Raw genomic sequence first — 19,300 nt, forward strand, 5'->3', positions numbered from 1 at the left:
TATTTAAATTGGTGATAAACAAATTTATTAAATATTTTATAATTTTTATTTATTAAAGAAAATTTTTAAATATGAATTGTTCAAATTTTGAATGGATCGCGTCTCGTTAAATCACCTTGATAAATGAGGTGATGGGTAAGGGTGAGCAAAATCGAATCAAAATAAAAAATCGAACCAAATCGAATCAAATTTTGTCTATTTGATTCGATTTATTTAATTTTTCGATTCGATTTGATTTTTTTATTTTAAATATTTCGTTAATCAGTTCGATTCGGTTAGTAAAATTTAAAATCAAATAGCCCAATCCAACTGAATTACATATAATTTATTAATTTATAAATTATATTTAATTTATAAATTATTTTATTTTATTTTATTTTTTATTTTAATAAAGAATAAAAAATAATAACATCACTTGAAACTGTATTTTTGTCTGTCACTCTCATCAGTAGATGTTGTTACTGGATTATGGTGTTGTGACTGAATTATGAGGCCATTATTTGATCATTAGTGTTTATTTGTGATTGTTTATTTGATTATTCATGCCTTTATAATATTTGAGTTTTATGTCATATGGGTGTAATTAAAATGGGCTCAAATTAAAAAAAATGAATAAAAAAAAGTCCAATTTTGTAGTGTTATTTGTTTTAATATTTAAAAAAATGAGCTCAATTTCAATAGCCCAATGTGAAATCAAAAAATCGAATTAACCAACTGAACTGAATTATCAAATTTTAGTTTGATCCTTGTTCGGTTTGATTGGTTTGTTTGGTTCAATTCGATTTTTATTTTCAGTGTTATTCAATCGATCGATTCTATATATTTTAGGATCGAACCAAAGCGAACCGATTGATACTCACCTCTAGTGATGAGTAGTTGAGAGAGAGGTTTCTTCACTTTCTATCACTCTTTTCCTTTTATTTTCTAATTATAATTATTAGTAGTATTATATTAAATGAATTTGTTTTAATCATAAATTGGATGAACGTTTTGGTTACGAAAGCGAAGAAAAATCAATAATAATAATAATAATAAAAATGAAGACTTTATAGTTTGTAAACGTGTCAGTAAGTGACAGGCGGTAGTGGGCCCCAACATAACTGTTCATCCGGGATGAATACCAAAGGCAAACGATTACAGCTACAGGGCGTTATTGCCACTGACACTTGTCTTTGGTGTTTTTTAGCACGTGATACTGAATTATTTCTATCAATTTCATTAATATTAATATAAAAATATTAAAAATATACATAAAATTTTAAATATATTTCTATATAATAAATATAAAAAAAATAAATATAATTTTTAATTTTTGAATTTTACTCGTATTTTATTTTTAATCTCTATATTTTTTTAATATTTTAGTTCTTTATATTTTTATTTTTTATTATTTTAAATTTTTTCAAGATTTCTATACTTTGCTCCTAAAGGGATTAAAAATAATTAAAAATAAAAGTGTAAGGATATAAAATATTGACAAACAAAGTATAGATATCAAAAGAAAACGCAAGTAAAGTACATAAATTAAAAGTTACTCATTCCATTTAAAAATATAAGACATTTTTAATCGAATCTCATATTCAATAAAGTAGTTACCTACTTTTTAAGTAACTCTATCTTTATATATTTACTTTTATTAAACACCTTACAATAAATATAAAGTCATTATCAATAGGGGCACTTTTGAAAAAAATGATAATAATTGCATCTTAAAAGATTAAAAATGTTTCACATTTTTAAATATCCAACTTGTTAAAAAATGCCTTACATTTTTGAACAAAGAGAGTATATGTAGCCTATAAAAACAATGTTATATTGCTTTTTTTTGTGAAGGATAATTTTACAAATATATTATAAATATCACCTAAAAAGCAGCACCGTAATTTATAAATGAAACTAAATAAGTCTTTTAAAACGTACCTTATAAATGAAACTAAAAGAGTATTGGTTATTGAGGGGTTTGAGATAGGTTATGAGCAATGTTTTTAAAACCAGACTGGATACTAAATTAAAAAGGTCAGTAATTCATGGTTTGTATGGTTCAATCAGGTTAAATTAATGGTCAAACTGAGATATAATAATTAAATTAAAAAATTATATATGTGTATAATAATCTAAATATAAGAAACAAATATAAAATTACTACATAACCTAAAAGTATAACCAAAATTAAATTAAATTATCTAAATTAAATATATAAAATTGATGATAAACAAATTTATTAAATATTTTATAATTTTTAGTTATTAAATAAAATTTTCAAATCTAAATTGTTCAAATTTTGAATGATTCATGTCTCATTTAATCACCTTGATAAATGAGGTGAAGAGAAGTTGGGATCTACAGTTTCTTATCACCCTATCCTTTTAGTTTCTAAGTATAATTATTAATATTATTATATTAAATAAATTTGTTTTAATCATAATTATTTTAGTCCTGTGTCTCATCCCACCTCGAAAGTTGTCCCGTCCCGTTAGGAGTTGGGATGAGATCGTGACAAGATCGGGACGTCCCATCATCCCGATAAATAGAATAATATCGAAGAAAGATTTAGATAATAATATTCACTAAAATTTTAAATTATATAACTTATTAAATTTAAAATCAAAACAATACCAGTACATAAACCACAATAATTTAAAATTAATTATTGAATTATATTAATGATAATTATACATTATAATAGCAAATACAAGTGATCTTTATGCTATAAGGTAGCAACAATAGATAAGTTAAGTACAACATTAAATCATTGTTCTTTTTCTTTAGTGAAGATATACTAAGTTAATTGCCTCTTCTAAAAATAAAGCAAGAAATATGTTATAAATAAAAATTATTAAATAGATAGACATAAAAATAAATTATATTAATATAATTAATATATTATAAAGAAAGATATTGCCATGTTTATTTCATGTCATTAAAATTATCAATATAAAAAAACTTTAGTTTTAAATAAGAATTACAAGTATTGAAATTATAATTGATATAATTAATATAAATATAAATTATATTAATATAATTAATATATTTAAAATAAAAATAATATATATAATATTCGGGACGGGACGAGACGTGACGTCCGATAGTAATCCCGTGTCTTATCCGATCCCAAATTTCTTTCTTGTTTGTCTCGTAAAATTTTATCTTGATTATTTTTAAATCAAAATAAAATTTATTTTAATATAATTGAGATGATATTGAACTAATTAAGATAAATTCAAAGTGAACATCCCAAATAAATTTGATGAACGGTTTTGGTTACGAAAGCGAAGAAAAATCAATAATAATAATAACAATAATAAAATGGTGACACTCAAGCTTGAACCCACCAAAATTGGCGCCATTAACTTTCAAAATGAAGACTTTAAAGTATGTAAATGTGTCAGTGCGTGACAGACGGCAGTGGGCCCCGATATAACTGTTCATTCTGAGTGGTTACCAAGGGCAAACGATGACAGGGCATAATTGCCACGGACATTTGTCTTTAATGTTTTTTGGCGCGTGATACTCAATTCCCACCGTAAATTATTTTTATCAATTTTATTGATACTAATAAAAAAATAATAAAAATATATAAAATTTTAAATATACTGCTATATAATAAATGTAAAAAACAATGTTATATTATTTTTATTCATAAAAGATAATTTTAAAAATATATTTTAAATATTATTTAAAATATGATACTATAATTTATAAATAAAATTAAATAAGTCTTTTAAAACGTGCTTTATAAATGAAATTAGAGACAGTATTGGTTATTGAAGGGGTTGAAATGGGTTACGAGTAATATTTTTAAAATTAGATCGGATATTGAACGAGAAAGGTCAATGATTTATAGCTCGTATGGTTTAATTAAGTAGAACTAATCGTCAACAATAATTAAAATAAAAAATTATATATGTATATAATAATTTAAATATAAAAAAATATAAAATTACTATATAACTTAAAAATATAATCAAATATTTTAAATTTATCATGATTTAATAAGCCACATGATATAACATGACGTTATATGATTAAAAAAATTGGTTGAAAATATAAAAAAAAAAATTAAACAGTCTAATTTTTTAAAACTAGATCCAATTTTCGACTTAATTTTGGTTTCTGATGTGATCATCAGTTCAAAATGGCCTAACTCGACTCAACTCTCAAAATAATTTTTACATACTGACCAAGTTAAAACCTTGATTGATTGATGATCAAATCGGTCGAATTAGTCTAATTTTTAATCACTGGTTATGAGATTTAAAAAGCTTAACTATTTCCTCGGATTTATTATGAATCAACCCTATCTCACATACAATAATTTAATACCATCACTTTTTTATTTTATTTTTTTCGTGACACACTTATGTTTTAAACATGGGAATCTCTTTTAGTAAAAATATAAATTTTAGTTTGTTTTACTGTGAAAGATTAGCTTTTTTTTTTTGTTAAATTCAAATTCAATCTTAAAAAGTACTCTATCCATTTAAAAATATATAACATTTTTAACTAAATCTCACCTCCAATACAGTAGTTACTTACTTTCAAATTAATCTTATTTTTTCATATTTATCCCTATTAAACACTATACAATAAATATAAAGTCATTCATCAATATGGACATTTTTTAAAAAAGATAATGATTATATCTCGAAAGACTAAAAATGTTTTATATTTTTAAATATTCAACCTTTTAAAAAATATGTTATATTTTTGAACGGAGAAAGTATTTTGATCCAAATAGAATTTAACAATAGAAATAAAAAAAATTGTATTTAAAAGTATGTTCTCCATGACCTGAAAAATGAGTGGAATTTGTGATTTTTTTTAATTTTTTAATTTTTTAATTTTTGAAGTTCTTGTTCTTTTTTAAAAATGACATCCGTGCAAGAAAATAAATTTAAAAAAAATGAAAAAAATAATAATAAAATTTTTTTAAAATGTGTGAATGAAAATTTGGTCTTTTAAAATGTAATAATTCCTTTAAAATCTCTAGAGATTTTTCTATCTTTAATAAATTTATATAAATTATTAAATTATTTTTGTTGAAAATAAATGCTTCACAAGTTTTGTTTAAATATTCATAACTTTCTTTCTTATATTTACAATAAAACAATAACAAATCACGACTTTATATGTTAATTCCTTATTTGGTGTTGCATTACTATGAATGTAAAAAAGCATTAAAGAATAGTTCTTCTCTCTTTTTTTATTTATATTTCAGCCATGCACATATTCTTCTCGCCAGTTTGTTTTCAGTTTGACAAAAAATCATTTATTAAAAATTTAAAATAACAAAAAATTTAATATGTTAAATAATAAAAATTAAAAAATATATATTTTAATATGTGAAAAAATAAAACATAATAAAAATATTATGATTATTTATAATAATAGACAACTCAACTCACATTTATAATTTTAAATTCATTAAAAAGTTGAATTGTCAAATTTACATTTAAACTCATTTTTAAAAAGTTATTTTATTTATATATAAAAAAAATACCCAAATAACATTTAACATCTCAAATATTACAAAGTGAATTGAAATGTTAGATGTGAAAAACTCAATCGCGCCCTTCATCTCAATATCTATTCTTCTTTCATTCTTCGTACCCCTGCATCTGCTTGTGCTTCTCTGCATGGCAGCATAATTTCCGTGCTCTCCATTGCCTTTCATAGCTTGCACGACGAAGTCTCTTGAAAAAAGGTAAAATCTACTGATTTTTACCCTGTTTCTTTCTATCAGCTTGGATCGATGCATGTTAATATCGTTTTTCCTAGTTAGGGGGGAAAAAGACAATAATTGATTGGCTGTGATCCATGTTACATATCAATTATCATCCCTGATAGAAATAGAATTAGAAGAGAAAAAATCTTGTGCTCGCCAAAATTGAAAATCTCTCTCTCTCTCTGAGAGTTTGACTAAACTAACTTCCTAATCGTGCATTAAGGAGACTGATTTTGTCTTTAAATCTTATTATGCATTCTGTTTCAATTCATTGCCGAGTCATAAGGTTCTTTCCGCATCTGCTTAACTGTTCTCTCGCGTTTTTATCTCAGAATCTCTTTCCGTTGCTCTTCGTTGCTCGTTTTGTTCTTTTTCAATTTCCCAGAAAAACAGAGGAGGAGGAGACTTCTCTGTTCCACAGGATTGGAACTCTCCAAGGTCAAAAAAGTTAAAAGGGTGGGGGGCGGTAAGGGTGCATTTATCTATTTCGTTTAATTTAATTTCGTGCTTCATTTTATTTGTATATGTGACTGAGTCTTGTGATTGCTATACAAAATATGGTATTTTATTTTATTTCTTTTTTAAAATTAGTAGAAATTGTTACTTTGAGTTGTATTTGGCTGGCTATTGTTCTCAGTCCTAAAGTTCTTTGGGCTTCTGCTTAGGTCTTTGTTGAGAAATAAATGTTCTTCATCATCAAAAGGTTATATGATTCTGCAGGTGTTGTATGTTCACATTTGCTTGCGTGGCAGTTCCTTCCAGTGTTTTCTTCATCGTTGTTAGAATCTCTCACAATCTGGTGAGAAGACATTTTAATTATTTTTGTTTTTATATTTACAATTATAATTGTTTTACCTTTTTTTTATTGTGAATTGTTTGCCAATAAAACTTTTTTATTATGAATAATTGAAAAGATTTAATACAATAGGACAAATGGAATGTGTTGAAAATAAAGAACAAATAAATTATCCATCAATAATTCGAGTATCATAGAGTACTTGATTCAAAAACCCACAAAGAGAAAAGATTATTGCTCCCTCCTTTAAAAAATGTAAAACAGTTTTAACCGAATTAAAATGAGAACTTGAAGTTTTAGAGAGGTAAAGGCATTTTCAATTTCATGTTTGAAGTACAACAATGGGAACATGAAGCAAATGCTGCCATTAATACAAACACTAAAGTGAAGAAGAAAGTCTTTTTTGGTTGGTGTTCTAATTGTTGGTGGCAACATTGAAGAGCTAAGGAGTTAGCAGAGAGGACTAAGCAGATTGAAGAATTAATAGGAAGATGTAATTTCAATATAGTTGTTAGTCGAGGAAACATGTTAGACATGAGCTACCTTTCTTCACAAGATTTCATTCATTTTGAGAGTAGAGAGTCCAAGTTTGAAGACCGCATTGTTGGATAGGGATGAATAGTGAAAGATTAAATTTTTGAATCCCTATTTCCAAGTAGACCGAATGAACTCGTTTAAGTTGAGGTGAATGGAAGAATTATATTTTAATTGTGAGCTCTTGACATGCATTCTCTTCAAGAGTTTGGATTTCAGGAGCTGATATGTAGATATGCTCTCTCTACTGGTATTTACACGAACAACTTCCCAACTTGAACAATGTGCTAGCACTTTGAATCTTTGTTTGTCTTTGAATGTCAGTTTCCTTTTCTTTATAGCGTTCTGTGACTCTCAAAGTATTTTGTCGTTAAAACTTTTCTAATTGTCTCTTAATAAGTACACCCTCTCCTATACCATATATATAGATTAGGGTTTTAGTCATTCTTTAATGAGCAAATGAAAATATCAGATTAAATTTATCTCATAAATAAAATCTATAATATTATATCTAATTTAATTTTATCTTATAAATTTAAATTATAAAACTGACATGATATTCTCTGATATCATGTTAGTTATAAAATTTAATTTATCACATAAAATTAAATTTAAAACTAACACAATATAATATATATATATATATATATATTATATTTAATTTCATATATTATACACACACATGAATATATATCTATAATTATATTTTAAATTTTATATAAATATAAATATAAATATATATATATAATATATATATTATCAAATGAATATTCAAACATATATATAAAATTTATTTACCCTATATTACATTCATTGAATTAGACATATTCCAAATTCAATGAACTTAGATATTATAGCTCGAGTTGAGTTGTTCTTGTGTGCGACCCTATAGGCCCATATAAAATTGGCAATAGGCTAATTACACTTTTAGCCTACAAGTCATAAGTGGCCTCTATTAAGACATTATAACTACCTAATGCATATGGAGATCGATGATCTGATGCAACCTTTCATATAATTATACTACATCCCTTTTATCACGCAATTTTTAGATCAAGCGTCAGATATGGAATTGTCATTCTCATTTACCTGACCATTACTTTCTCAATCTCTAAGTGGATTGATATGACAATGGAAAAAACCCTTTCCATTGTATGATCATATATTTTTTCAGTTTTACTCGTTAAGGGCCTAATATCTCTCAATTGACATAAGGGAGAAATTTTATCTTAATCACTCATATTTTTCTACATGAATATCACTAAATTCAATGATAACCATTATGATCATCCAATCAAAGGTAACTTTTGATTAGATTAAAGTTTAATGGTCATCATGGAGGAGTTCATGATGATCTTAGGTCAAAGAGCTTAGTGATATGATTACATATGAGATAAGCTTATAACTTGTACTGTGTAGCTTTTTCATAGCGGGTTGATCCAACATTTTGTACTCTTTCAAGTGACTATGACTTTGATTTATATCTCTATAATTAATTAAAGTCATACTAGTCTTATTTCATTTATGATCCCTCATAGATGACTGATTAGGGACATTTAGGACAATCATTATAGTTTGTCCAAAGATACAGTTATCATAATGAATATGTAATTAATATGATAACGAAAGAGAAATTTATTAAATAACAATGTGCATAGTACAATGATTGGCTCTAAAATACAATTTTCAACAGGCATTACAAGATGATAATTGCAATAAGATTGGATTGTAGGGCATAGGCAGAGCAAGCAAAACTTCAATGGCAAAAGAAGTGGGTCATAAGCTAAAAGAATCTAAAGTATTTGACAAAGTCATATTTCTTTTCATGTCTAAGCTTCCTGATTTTAAAAAGATTCGAGGTGAACTTGCAAGAAGTTTAGATTTGGATTTAGGAGTTCCCCCCAAACCTATAATCCCAGCGGCTCCTATTTCATGGCACTTCACTTGGCCGTGGCTAGTCAGAACCCTCCTTGGGAGGCACCTTTCGAGATAAGCCCAAATGAAGTGGTACCACCATTCAAAAATCTAGTCTATTTGGTGAGAGAATCCCTCACACTTATAAATCTTACACTACTTGTGAGACTTCTTGATGTGGGACTTATGATAATGCCACCCTATCGAGAGCCAACGTCTCCGGAAGCTTTACTTCACAGCACTTCACTTGGCCTGTTTCCAGTCAGAACTCTTCATGGGTAGCTCTTTTTGTAACACTAGCCTTTCAATGAAAGCACCAATATAACAAAATGTAATAAGTACAAGCCTAAAAAGGAGAGCCTATCCTAAAATACTAGTCTATTAGGTAAGAGAGCTCCCTAAACTTGTAAATCTCATACCACTTGTGAGGCTCCATGATATAGGACTTGTGACAATGTCACCCTGTCAAGAGCTGACATCCACAGTGGTTTCACTCCATGAACTTTACTTAGCCTTTTGTTAGTCAAGACCCTCCATGGTTGGTCTTTTTCATGATAGGGGCCTTTTAATGAAATCACCAACGTAACAAGCACAAGCCCAAAGGGAGAGCTCGTTTCAAAAGACTAGCTTGTTAGGTGAAAGAGTTTTTTGAACTTATAAACCCTACACCACTTGTGAGACTCCTCGATGTAGGACTTATGACACTATTCAAAGTTTATTGCAGTTGAAAGAACATAAAATTAAAAGGTGCAATGCGCTGGAATACTTCATAATAGATCAGAGTTCAGATGGGGAAATAGTCAACGATAGTCAAAAGAGTTATGAATCAATATTGCCCCCAAAACTAGAGACTTAAAATTTGAAGGATGTGACAAATTGGAAATAATGTTGCCAGTCTTTTTTCCTGGAGGTCTTCTCTCTTTGGAACAGATAGAAATATGTGACTGCCGGCAGCTAGAATACATAGAGGGGGATCATGTTACGCTTTCCACACTACAAATGGAACTTTTTAGACCACCAAGCTAAGTTTGATTGGTATTTATAGAGAATACCATAAACCCACTTCTTCACCTATGCAGAAGCCATCATCTCCACTTTTAAGAGATATATAATTCGAAAGAGATACTTCAGAGCCATGGCAGAACACGTGCTTCTTCTTGGGCTCAAATCTGGTTTTTTTTTTTTAGATAAATTAAGGCCCACTGGTCATGAAGAGACCGATATCGCTGTTTCTAAGGAGAGAATGCGTGACCATACGATATCTAAATTGTACTGATACCTTTTTCTTACTGTGTCTTAATTTGCAATAACAAAAATTTATATATGCATCGTGTTGAAAACTATTCGTTCTAGGGTAAAATGAAAGGAGTAAAAGCTTAATAAGTGCTATTTTCCTAGATTTCATGTCTATATCTATAAGCATTGATTTTTTTTTATAGAAAAAACTGTCTCAAACCTAGCTTTGTGCCAAAAAACTACCATTATATGGTGGATATTGATTGATTGTTATCAATATATTTCGTTAATATAGCAAATTGTTGTGTGGTTAAATCTTTTAATAACAATTTTGATACGTCGGGATTGCTTGCATCAAAGAAGTGGATTGTTGCTACTGATATCCTTTGTATAGAACAACTTAGCTTTCATTATGTAAAGAAGATTGAATTTGCACATCTCTCTTTAAATTTGGTATCATGGTTCTCTTTATCCGTGACCTCAATGATATTATCATGGGAAGAACTGACAATCAGAGAATGTGATGGATTGAAGCAAATAACATGGGAGGGAATAATGATGGTGATCAAAGCTCCATGTTCCCAAAGTTAGAGAAGCTGGAAATCGAGTCCTGCAAGAACTTGGAATTTTTGTTTCCATCTACAATATCATCTGGACCAATTAACTATATTGATGGGAACTATGATAATGAGGATCATTTACAATATCAGAATCGAAATGTTTTTTATCTTCCTTCTTTGGAGGTCCTCTGCCTTCAAGATGTACCAAAATTCATCAGCATTTGTCCCATGAATTACAAACTGACGTCACCATCTCAGCATGCAAATACAATCAAGGTAACCCTTTAACTTAATATTATTGTCTTTTCTATTTTTACTAAGGTTGAAACCTTATGGAATGGGGAAATATAACAGAAATTACTAACTTCAAGATTGTTGTTATTGATTTTCATACCATTTTTTAATATATTGATTAGGAGAAATATGTTTTGATACATACTTCTAAGAGAAATATGTAATAATAATAGGACGCTTCATGTCAATAATTTTATTTTATATGTACTGTTCTATTTATTATTATAGTTCACGGAGTAAATCATTTCATGTAACTTTATTAGACTTTCTATTATAACATGGTGACATAAAAACAATTTATGCTCCAATTTTTTTTTTTTTTTTCGAAAGAGTCATAAAGACATTAAAAGAAAAGAGAAATTAATGCAGCAATTAAATTAAATTAAGGCTAAAGTATACTTTTAGTCCTCTATCTTTATAGAAGGTTTCAATTTAATCCTTTAATTTTGTAAAGTGTTTTTTTTTAATTTTTAACCTTAATATTATTATTTTTAAATAATTATTTTTTGTGTCAATCATTATTGTTCTGAAAAAATTAAACTTAATATGTCAAAATTGGAGAATGTTTTGTTAATATTTGAAAATTCAATGCAAAAATGTTAGAATAAAACTAACAATATTAGGGTTAAAAGACTAAAAAGATATTTTATAAAATTAAGGGATTAAAATGAAATGTTGTGTAAAGTTAAAGGACTAAATATGACTAAAAGAATGTGCATATATGAAATGACTTTTAAAATGCTAACCCAGAGCGAAAACTAAATTATTTATTTTGAATTTATCTAGTTAATTAATACTAAATTTATTTTCTCTTCATATCATTGTCGTCTATAGAAGTCCAATGTAGCAGATGACGGGCTTGCTCAAGCTCACATTTTCCCAAGATTAGAGAAGCTAGAAATCGATGGTTGCAAGGAGTTGAAGTTCTTATTTCCATCCTCAATATCTGCAGGGCTTAACAATTTAAAGTCTTTGACTATCAAGTATGCTCCTATGCTAAGACATTTTCTTGGAGCATACCAGCATGATTTGGCGGTTCAAAATCTATGCCTTACAGATATGCCAAAGTTTATCTATAAGACAATAAATCAATACCTGGCACCTCTATCTCTGCGAGAAGTTGTTTTGGCTGATTGTGGAATCAAATCATTCACAATTTGATCGTTTTCTCCGGTGAAGATCATCAACTGAATGGGAAAATTACAAAGGTAAACACTCTTTTAGTTTATTATATATCGGTAACTTGTTTTGTTCTGGTCCTGTTACTCTTAGATTAATTGTTTTGTTGACAATAGAATCCTATAGGCCAATAAAAATTTCTTCGTTTATAATTGTTGCGTATTGATGCTTATATATACGATCTAAGGCTTAAAATAAGGATATTTTTTAATTCATGATGAAGATAAATCATTAATTACATTGATTTATGTGTTAAGCATTTTTGGAAAAAAATGTTAAGCGTTGATATTATTTTACACACACACACACTCTCTTAAAATGTGCTAACAGTTTACTTAAATCGTCCATTTTATTATGTGTAATGACTCAAGAATTTAGAATCTTTTTAATATACAATAACTATTTGTTTAAAAAAGGAATAATTAGACCTCTCATTTATTATTGGCAAAAAACACAATTTTACTGTAGCAGCAAACGTTGGTGTGAACCTAAAAATAAATTAAAATAAAATAACTAATTGTTCTTGTAAATATTTTGACTTCAACGTTATTAAGATGTATAGGAAAATAATTTTTACACACACATAATGAATAAATACATTAGTAGTCAAGTGGAGTTCAGTGCTTATCTCTATTTGGTGTTCGATTTTCTTATGTGCTATTAAGGGAAATTTTATTTCTATTCTTAATTCTATTTCTATTCATAATATTATGATTGTGAAGTTACCAAAAACCACATTTTGTTTTATGTTTTACCACGGAAAGTTAAGTCCTTTCCCAACCAAACCCTTACTTCATATTTTTTCTTGGAGCAGCCTCAAAGTGGAGGAGAAATTTTTGGAAGCTTTTCATTGTGCCCTATTTTTTCCTCGACTCAACATTGTTCTTCTCCTTTCCTGTTGCAGACGTCTATGTTTGTGCGTGGCATGGGTTGAGCGATTCCATTTTCTCTTCTATCTATCTTTCTTTAACTTGGGTTGGTGCTAGTGGCCTCAACCCTTCATTCTCCACTTTCCATGTTAGTGGGTGTATGTGCAAGCTTTCATTTTCTGTTAATGTGGGTCAACTTGTGGTGTTAAGAATCAGGTGTTGAAGGAAGAAAAACTTAGAAGTTGTAAGAAGTAAAATTTAGACTTTGTTTTTTTTTTTTTACTGAAGTATCACAAGTGTTGAATATTTTGTTAACTAAATTATCCGAGGTCATAAGGTCATAGTTTTTATGGCAAAGAACATAGAAATTTTTGTGTGTGCAATTTTTCTCACGCAATATATCTCTCACATTGGCAAAAAAAAAAAAAAAATTTTTACAAGTTCCAGCAACTCTACTTGATGAAGGCAAGCATGGGAATTGGCAAAGAATTTTATAAGATATTTGCGATGGATTTGTAAATTGAGAAGGATTGATGAGTCAAATGATTAATGCAAGTTTGATTTTGAGAATAGATGACCATATTTCAATAACAAATATTTTCTTACATATTTGAAAATTGATTTTGAAGGGAGTATCTATAGAATGTAACACTAGTTGTTAATGACAGTTATATTAGCTTTTGACATGCCATGATAAAAACTTAACTAGCTAGCTAATTTGATTTTCATGAGTACTGTTCTCACATTTGTTATTTATGGAGTCTCATACCTAAGTTTGATTTTGTGGCTTGGAGTCGCATATGAGTTATTTACCCTCATAGACTATCTATCTACATTTGTTTTCATAGCTTATGCTACTTTCGGTTATTTATTCTTGTGAACTGTGTGTCTACGTTTGTGTTTATAGCTTCAAGCTGCGTTTAATTGGTTACTTATTTTATGGACAGTGTTCACGTTTGTTATTTATTCTATTGATAAAACATAATTTTCTTTAATTCATTTATGATATAAAATTTCATTTTATTTATATTGACAAGGTTACTTCAACTTTCATTTTATTAGTCTAATTATTCATGGTCTAAGTCTTGATTTTATATTTGCAGTTGTGCAAATTGGAATTGTATAATGATGGACATATATTGTTTTTGTTCATATGGCCAAAATGTCCCAGATATTTTATGGCCTTGAAACCAGGTGTTTATATTATACTAAATTACTTCTTTAAAATAGTTACATGTTTCCTTTATCGTGTCTTTTCTTATTATTTAATTTTTATAATTAGAATATTATTCATTGAAAAATATTTTTGAACTTAGATACCCTAGCTATCCTTGTCCACTAGCTGAGGTCAGTGAGGGGTTTCATTTTTTTTTTTCCAGGTTGTGACAGTGTGTGGGGAACCCAATTTTTGCTTATTGCATAAGTAATGACATGTTTTTCTTCTTCAAAATCTCAAACATTTTTTTTTTAATCTTTCTTTTCTGTAATAAAGTTACCATCAGACCACATTTGAAGAAAGTTGAATGCATGTTTGTAGGAAATACAACCATCCAGAGATGGACTTCTTCCTCTTGATAATCACGTGGCTCAGAGCCTTTCGATCCAAGCATTGGTCAATGTTAGGGAAATAAAACCGTGAAATGTTGGGAGTTAACATCATTGTCCACTCTATCCATTGCCTCAACGATTTTGTGGGAAAAATTGACAATCCAAGAATGTCATAAACTCAAGTGCATTGTAGAAGATAAGCAAGGTGATGATGCTCACTTATTTTGCCGCTCCATCTTCCCAAAACTACAGCGACTAGAGATATCAAAATGTGAAGAATTTGTCAAGATCGTTGAAGAGCAAAATGATGAAAGTGCTGGAGATCATTTGCGTCATCAACCATCCTTCCCAGAGTTACAAAATCTATCTATTATTGGCTGTCGTAGAATGGAGTATTTGTTCTCTATCACAGTGTCTAGTATCCTCCCAAAACTACAGAGATTAGACATAGAAGAAGCATCTGCCCTCGAGCACGTACTGATCAGAGAAGATGAACCGAAAGAAATGGCAATGAAGGACGTGCTTCCTCAGCTAATGTATATAAGACTCCAGAAACTTCCAAGACTAAATAGCGTCTGCCATGGGATTGATTTTCAAACATTGGAAGAATCTTCTCAAGTGGATGATTGTCCCAATTTTTCTTTTCATGGTATGCATTCAAACATTAAAATCGAAAATTATTATTCTGTGAATTTTGAAATAATTAACATCGAAAATCTTACTTGCAGAAACTACTGCTAATCACCTTCAAGGAACACAGGAAAAGCTTACTTCACATCTAATAAATACAAATCCATCAGACACGGGAAAAGCCAAAGGGACGCCACACTCGACAAGGGTATATTTTCCATTTCACTCTATCTTATATGTTGATTTTTTTTTTTTAAAATCTAGAAGTTGGAAGAAAACATTTGATTTCTGATGATATTCTACTAATGCTTCAAAAATATGATTATATCTTCAAGCTTGTAATAGATATCATTCTCCAGTACACGAAGATCTTTCTCTGTTTTAAAATTATCTTCCGAGACAGTATTATTCAAATAATAGTAGCACAAACATTCAATTCGATCGATTATTTAAAAAACCAACACACACACACACATGATAGAGTGAAATGGGAGATATAATATATAAAGCACTTCCAACATGACTATACTTTTTTATTTCTTATATATAAAGTTCTCTTGGTCAATGAAACCCATAATGACTATAATTTTTTACTCTGGTTGGTTTGGGCACTATGGAAACAACAAAGGAAATTGTTGAAGTGGATGTTATTTCCGAGAATTCAAAAATGCCAAGTTTATCATCTGATTCAAATGCAGGCATAGATCAATTGGTATGTATTTGCTAACCTCATCTCTTTTAGAATTTCTTTTACATTTATTGAGATGTTGGTTGTAGTACATAAATCATGAAGAGAAATTGTTTAGATCAAATTTTAATAGTTCAAATCTATTTATATTTTTTTATGTAAAATTATGATAATAATTTTGTCAAATATTAAATCAGAACCATTGAAAGCTTTGATGATTCAATTGTGATGAAAGTAAAAGAAGGGAAATGAAAAGTATGAGAGAATGAGAGGCCCCTCTCCCGTCACACACACGATCAATGTACATTTCTCATCTCACTTACACACAGTACGTACATAGGTGTCACAGACACAGACACGAACTCACACTGAGACAAGTGGCATGGAAAAATGATAATTATCACAAAGTATCGAATTAATGTCAACTGGGTTCTCAATAATTTTTTTTTTTGGAAAATAAGTTGGAAGTATCTATTTATAGAATTGTAAATTCAAGATTTTAATTATAAATAAGGTATTTAAATTTCTCAATATTTTTCTTATCTTTGTTTCTTAAAAAAATTGGTTTGTGAATGTATTTATTTACTTGTGGATTCAAAATAACTAGAAACTTTTTCCCTTTTGTTCTTTTGTTGTTTAGGGTACTAAAGATCAAGTAGGGTATGCAGCTATTCTAGAAGATCCTAATACAAAAAAGATTGAAAAAAATGAATTCGAAGGTTCAGAATTAGGAAAAACAACGCCAGCCACACCTGTTGTTACTATTGTAACATATTTGTTGTTTCTAATATAATGTATGTATAGCTTGATGGTAGATGACTTAATTAAACTTGCAACTTCTTATTCATCTTCAAATAGGATGAGTTGGTTTGCAAAGATGTGAAAAAGGAAGCAGATACAATGGATCCTCATTCAGTCTCTGGGGAAACTGAACCTGACATGAAATCAAATGAATCAAGAAATGTTAACAATCTATTGAAGATTAAATTTCTAACGCATTGTTTTCACATAAAAATCAAAACTTAATTAATATATTTGGTGTGTGCAGATTGTTGAAAAAAAAGCGGAAGAAGGTGCTTCATTAGAGAACTTGAAGCCGAACTCATTAAATTCTAAAGAGGTGGGCTTCGTGCAACCAGTTAAGCATTTAATGTATTTTCTATTGTGATAATAATGATAATGATGAGTTGTCTATGTTTTAAGGCACCTATTCCTACTGGAGGTAGCACAATGAGTACGACATTAAAATTTTTTGAAGAAGAACTAGAGGAAGAGGGAGGTAATGTCTGCTAAGTGTCTTTATTTCAAAGTTCATATCTCATTTGATTACTTATTTTGGGCTTTACAGGTGGCTTAAGAACAAGTAGAAGACACGTGAATTCTTCAATGGGAAAAGAGCATGAGACTTCAATTCATGGTACCTATTGCTTTCTTTAAATGAATTCTTTCAACCTTTTAATTGCTAATCATGTTTTTATGTATTTTGTTATAGGTGACCCTTGTATGCCTCCTGCACCAATTGTTTCAAATGATCAAACTTCTATGTCACTCTTGCCATTGAGTCCTGTATCATCAATAGCTCCAACAAGTCTCCAACGAACCCCTTCATCAACTCCCTCAAAGTCTACTCTTGGCAAGTTTCTTTACTATCTAATTTTAACAACATTTCCTTCCTTTTCTCAACTAAATTTGAATGGATTTGATATTCAATCTTCACTTCATTTAGGGATCCAAGACAGTGTTGAAACCAGTAACCAACTTCCGCATGAAGCTATGGACACTACTATTCAAGTTTCTAGTAAGTCTTATGCCCTTAGCAATTTTGCTTTAAAATATAGTTGACTTGATTACTCCATATCATCTGAGATCTTTTGCCTTTGTGAGGTTGCTTTTATTATATTTTTATTTCCTAATCTAATTTTTTTTAGGTGAACTTGTCGAACATGAAGAGCCAGCCACGTTGCCTTCCTTTCGTAAGAGCAATAATGCTCAAGACTAACCCAAATTTACATCTTCCTAATGATCGAAGCACTCAAATGTTGTGCGTCTCCTAGAGTGTTGTTGAATATCTTAAACATTTTGGCAACTAAGACTCCCTTCACGATAACTGAGGATGACAAAAAATCATTGTTTGAAAATTTAAATGATGCTTCCATTCTCGGTTTTGACAAGGATTGGCTTGAGTCAATCAAGACCAAGGTTTTCGATTGTTATGCATCTGAAGTTCATCACATCCAAGAAGTTCTAAAGAGCTTGGGAAATAAGCTTGAGACCAAAGCGACAGAACTTGCAATTGTTTGTGATCAAGAAGGCTGCAAGGAAAGTAAAGGTGGCTCAGAAAGAGTTTGAGATCAATGTTCTGAAACAATTGCCGCCAGGTTTATGTATTTTTAGCTTTTGATACGTATGGATATCACGTACACGTCGTAATTTCTTCAATTGTATGCGCATTATTGTCTATTTTGTTTTGAGAATAATATTGTTATAGACTCTATAACCTATGAAGGAATTGTTGAACCTACGCCATCACGTATTACTAGGCCCCAACGCTTCCCTAGCCAGCAAGTTAGAGAGACATGGGAACACAAGGGCCATGGTTCGTAACAATTGGACCGTGTACATTACTCATGGGTAAGGGTTGCATTTGTAGTTCTAAAGGTATTTTATATATTTTGACACATAAAAATTGAATCCTATGGAAAGGAAAACTAGATTTAGTTGATTGAAGTGAGGTTAGAACTCACGATAAAGTACGTGTTTGATTCTATCGTTTTGATTAAAGCAGGTTATGGTGGTTGATGTGAAACTAAATATTCTATAAGGGCCGATGACTATTTTTATTGATGTAATTTAAAATCTCTTGTTTGGTGAAGTATAACATTTTACTTTAGCCCAATGAACCTCTATGGTTACAGAGAGCATGAACTTCTATATGTTCGTTTATTATCAAGTCTCTTTGGAAATTGGTTTCTTTTTATATTTACAGATATGCACTATTTTTGCTTTCAAATGTCCATCTTCTCACCTAATGCATATATCATATTTTCTGAATGTTAAGGGGGGCAAAAACTTCGTCAATCCGGACACCTAGGTTTATTCATTCATGTTGTCATCTTACATTCCAAAGCAACGAATGTGGCACTCCTTGCATAGTGATGCATGCACGGTGTCACTTACTCAGCAAATACAAGACAGAAATGGATGAAATATTCTAGCTCAAGTCATTATTCAAATCAAAGTTCAGTATGGGGGAAATTAAAAGTTCAGAAAGAAAATAGAGGGAAGGGAAAATTCAGAGAGAAAGAAGAAGCAACAGAAACGAGAAGC

The 19,300-nt window shown here is 29.4% G+C and overlaps 1 protein-coding gene across 3 annotated transcripts; it reads left to right on the plus strand.

The window, feature by feature from the left end:
- Positions 1-6,445: 6,445 nt before the first annotated feature.
- On the plus strand, positions 6,446-18,494 carry LOC129313019 (uncharacterized). Of its 3 annotated transcripts, XM_054955844.1 has the most exons (14): positions 6,446-6,524; positions 10,708-11,041; positions 11,894-12,267; positions 14,645-15,304; positions 15,384-15,493; positions 15,914-15,997; positions 16,614-16,739; positions 16,832-16,936; positions 17,022-17,093; positions 17,177-17,252; positions 17,322-17,390; positions 17,466-17,606; positions 17,700-17,771; positions 17,902-18,494. In XM_054955844.1, the coding sequence occupies exons 4-14, from the start codon at positions 15,043-15,045 to the stop codon at positions 17,970-17,972; spliced, it is 1,188 nt and encodes a 395-aa protein (XP_054811819.1). In that variant the 5' UTR covers positions 6,446-6,524; positions 10,708-11,041; positions 11,894-12,267; positions 14,645-15,042; the 3' UTR covers positions 17,973-18,494. The 3 variants fall into 3 exon arrangements, with proteins under 3 accessions (XP_054811819.1, XP_054811820.1, XP_054811821.1); XM_054955845.1 differs by lacking the exons at positions 6,446-6,524; positions 16,832-16,936 and having other exon boundaries at positions 10,553-11,041; XM_054955846.1 differs by lacking the exons at positions 6,446-6,524; positions 16,614-16,739; positions 16,832-16,936 and having other exon boundaries at positions 10,553-11,041.
- Positions 18,495-19,300: the final 806 nt, after the last annotated feature.

The sequence above is a fragment of the Prosopis cineraria genome, unplaced genomic scaffold, assembly GCF_029017545.1.
Source record: "Prosopis cineraria cultivar Desert tree isolate PC_DT_omini unplaced genomic scaffold, ASM2901754v1 PC6, whole genome shotgun sequence".
NCBI classification, from domain to species: Eukaryota; Viridiplantae; Streptophyta; class Magnoliopsida; order Fabales; family Fabaceae; genus Prosopis; species Prosopis cineraria.